Source organism: Pteropus vampyrus, unplaced genomic scaffold, assembly GCF_000151845.1.
Source record: "Pteropus vampyrus isolate Shadow unplaced genomic scaffold, Pvam_2.0 Scaffold35, whole genome shotgun sequence".
In the NCBI taxonomy this organism is placed as follows: Eukaryota; Metazoa; Chordata; class Mammalia; order Chiroptera; family Pteropodidae; genus Pteropus; species Pteropus vampyrus.
Genome location: NW_011888816.1, coordinates 1,305,998 through 1,310,128, shown reverse-complemented (window position 1 = coordinate 1,310,128; position 4,131 = coordinate 1,305,998). Strand labels below are relative to the sequence as shown.

At 37.6% G+C, this 4,131-nt stretch overlaps 1 protein-coding gene across 1 annotated transcript in view; it reads left to right on the top strand.

The window, feature by feature from the left end:
* The window catches only part of KIF15 (kinesin family member 15), a 53,850-nt gene extending 49,802 nt beyond the window's left edge, over positions 1–4,048 (top strand). The window contains 3 exon segments of the mRNA XM_011357346.2: positions 2,529–2,694; positions 3,122–3,253; positions 3,567–4,048. Coding sequence (XP_011355648.1) covers positions 2,529–2,694; positions 3,122–3,253; positions 3,567–3,626 — 358 coding nt within the window. The 3' untranslated portion in view covers positions 3,627–4,048.
* The last annotated feature ends 83 nt before the right edge of the window (positions 4,049–4,131 follow it).

The following is a 4,131-nucleotide window of genomic DNA, read 5'->3' as shown; positions in this document are numbered from 1 at the left end:
AGACTTATATTTTCTGTCTCGTTCAGAGTAAGTAAGCTGGTGGATATTAACAAAATAATAAAACATCAGAAAGATACTGTACTCTGAATAGATACTCTTTAGCAATCACAGAGGTCCAAACATTTCACTTGTCACATATACCTCCTAAAAGAATTTTGAAGCACCTGTACTCTCTGACACATTATGGAGTTGAGTTTATGTACAGAATTGTAAGTTTAAATTGATTTAAAGGATAGAAGTTCGGACGTACAGGCATACCTTGCAGGTACCGCAGCTTCAGTTCTAGACAACTGTAGCAAAGTAACTATCTCAATAAAGTGAGTTGAGGTTTCTTTGCTGGTGGAGGGTCTTGCCTTCAGTTTGTAAAAAACGCAACCTCTGTAAAGCACAGTAAAGCGAGCTGCAATGAAATGAGGCATGCCCGTACTGAAAATGGTGACATTTAGAAATCAAACTCTTGTGTTCTTTTAACAGTATCGAACTGCTTTGCTACCTTACATTCATTTAAAAATACGTGAACAAATTCCTAAGTCTGAAATTTTACATTATTGTTTTTTTTTCTTTGAAATTGAGTTTCTATTCCGTAGTCAGGCTAAATTATATCCTAATTTAATGAATTGCTTGGAAAAATTTTTTTGATTACCCACCCTATCATATAACTTACCAGCAAAAATGTATATACAAATTAAAAGTAATTTGTAAAAGTTTCCTGTATTCATATAGCTCAGATTAAGTTTTCATTACGATTCTTAATAAACACAGTGTCCTCAATTTATTCTAAGTTTTCATAAATAATTATTTTATCTAGTAAAATTTTAGTGGAAATGCATTTTTCAATGCATTTTATCTTAATGCTTTTTCTTCAGTTAGCTCATTCTGTTATATTTAATTCTGGAACAAGACAGTATTTAGTAACAACTCTATTCCATTTTCTGTTTTTATACATATAAATGCTAAAAAATCTTATTCATCTAGTAAGTAAATGGCAGTGGAAGGAGTTTATTATTAGAGTACTGTCATTCAGTCATTTGAACTCCGTCCAAGTTAATACGCCAAAAATTACCGTGATATGTCATTAGAAATTCTTTTTAATGATCAGCTGACAAAGACGAACCAACTTGTGAAGGATTTGTTACCCAGTCATTGAGTCATTTGCTTCATGGAATCAAAGAGTATGGATGGGGCACAGGGCTTGTTCTGCAAACTGGCGGCTCAGGGACTGGCTCCCAGCCCATTAGTTGTGGAGTTAGGACCAACATCCGGGTTACTTACTGGGTCTGTGAGAATCCAGCTGTGTAGTTTGTAGAATTGCAGCTCCTTTAGAAATAATATACATTTGAGACCTTCTATCAAAAAGAATAAAAGCTATCTAAGTTGGCATGTAATTTATTTCATAATTTAGTAACCAGGAGTCTCAGTGGCTTTGCCTTGAACATACAGGGAGAAGCACACTCCAGAAAGTGGCACATTCTTTGATCAGCCCCAGCCTCCAGCAGTGGTTTTAAACATTGTTTTCTATATGTGTGTAGGAGGACCCAAGAATCCATTTGTGTCTCCTTGGCCAGACTGGGCACACCCGCTGGGCAAGCTGAGAAAACCACTATCTGGCAGTGGGGTGGAGAGAACCACACTCAGCTTAGACTTACTAACCTTTGGATGGAAGCGGGGCATGCTCCTCCTTTCCCTTGCTTTCCGTGGGTTTTCATAAGCAAGGAAGAAGCAGGGGCTTGGCAGTTGGGTCGGCAACTGCAGTGTCTGCCATGCCTCAGAGCCTTTTCAGCAGGCAAAATACACAAGGCAAGACAAAAGCAGAACAGCTCCCAGTGGCTTGGGAGAACATGGGGCCCTCCTCCCCATTGTCCTGAGCTCCCACGGGATGTAGTCTGGAAATACTGCCCTAGAAATTCATTGGCTTTAAATGGTATATTAAATTCTATGTGTTACATCATTTAATCAGCATTCTGTTCCATATGCATTATGAAACTAAAAGCATTTGTTTCTTTTGGGAAGTTTATAAGGTCCAGACATTTTATAAAATCAGTGAAATTCTCTATAATTCCATAGTAACCTTTTTTCCTTATGTTTCTTTTCAATTGATAGTTACATAAAGTATGTAAATTCTAAATATCACATCCTTGAAGAAATGACTAGTGTCCCGCTGTCTGAGATCCGGTTTTTAAAATCAGAAATGATTACTCACATACGGGGCACTGAATAAAGCACGCAAACCGTAATAATACTTAAACTACATTTGCTCCACGGGGGCTGAATCTAAAGTTTCCATTCTAAATTTTCATCCTTTAAAAAAAATGGCTTGCAGAGTTTGCCAAATTGAAAATCTTGGGTAAAACAACAATAAAGAAAGCGTATCTGCAGCGCGCGTGATCTTCCTGCGGCTGTCGGGGAGGCGGAGGACTAGTGATACTTTCGAGTCAGGATTCTGGGCTTAGTTGGAAAAGGTCTAATTTGAGTTCTCTTTCGTAATTATGTTTCTTTGAAATACCACAAAGTGATATTTATTATTATAGCCTAGAAGAAGTCCAGGGTGCCCTTCATAACAAAGAGACGGACTACCTTAGAATGACCGAGGAAGTGGAACGAACCAGAACGTTGGAGTCTAAAGCGTTTCAAGAAAAGGAACAACTGAGATCAAAGCTGGAAGAATTGTATGAAGAAAAGGAGAGAACATTCCAGGTGCCTTTGTGTCTTTATTTTTGTTAGGATTACTAGACCCGATCAGAATGAGATTTACGTCTGCGAATGAGTGTCCTGGTTTCGGACTTGCTGTAGCACAGGTAGAGGTGTGTGGTCACGAAAGCCGCGAGCCTGGGCTGTCTCCCCGTGCTCTTAGAAGCCATGAAGTCATGTTATTTAAAAAGATAAGAACAAGCCCCGTCCCGTCTGATCTCGGAAGCTAAGCAGGGTTGGATCTGATTAGTACTTGGATGTAGGCATAAAAAATAAATAAGAGATTGTAAGCTGACAAAGTCCTTGCAATCTGTGATGTCAGCCAAGCGTTGCCTCGCCTGAATGAATGATTGAATGAATGAATGAGTGAGTGAATAAAAATAAAAAAATAAGAGCAGCTCATTTTCTTCTCTCTGGATTGATTGACCTGTAGGAGATAGAAATGCTAAGGAAGCAGGTGGAGCGTCTCGCTGAAGAAAATGGAAAGTTGGTAGGTCACCAAAATCCAAATCAGAAGATTCATTACGTAGTGCGGCTGAAGAAGGAAAATGTCAGACTTGCTGAGGTAAACTCTCAAAATTTTTCCGCATAAACTCACTCTGGGTTTTAAATGATTATTTAATTAAAATTTAATTTATTAAATCACTTAACAGTTTTCTTCACGGAACTTCTTGAATTAAAAAATATTCAGTCATTGCTATTCCAAGCATAATTCAGTCAGTTATCATAAACATCAGATTCCTGTTTAATGTTAAGTAGTTTACAAATTGAAAATTGTAGTTTAAATTTGAAATGTAAACTTAATGAATGCCAAGAATAACTCTTCCTGTAAGAATTAGAGCCTTAATTTTTTTTCTTTTTTTAAAAAAAATTACCAGGAGAAAGAAAAGTTGCGTGCTGAAAATGTATTTTTGAAAGAAACGAAAAAGAGTTTCTGATGAACGTTCTGCATCCATACACGTCCCGTGGCAGTCAGCCATCTGCTGGTTGGAGGCTACCACCCCATTTCAAGGCTCTAAATCAGCTGTACATACTGGGAAAACCTTTTGCCTTTTTAAAGTAAAAGCCTGTAGCTAATGTTTACAGTGGACGTTGGCCAGATTATTTTTTCGTTAGATCCTGCCTATTCCTCTTTGTGTCCTACGTCATAAGCCCTAACAGTATATCGTGGTTCCAAAACTTGCAACGAGGTTAGTGACTGATTGTGCAGTGTGTATGAAAAGCAAACTTGTTAATACAGATTATTTTTTTATTCTTACTTTAAGTATTCTCATGAGCATTTTTATGACTAAACGTGGCCATTCTTCGAAATGTAATAAATCTTTTAAAAATAGTTTAATAAAGGGATTTACTTTGTTCATTCACTTGTTCATGCTACATTTACTTAACGAGCCGCTCATATAGGCCAGGCACTGGTCATCAGTGAGCAATGCAAACAAGACC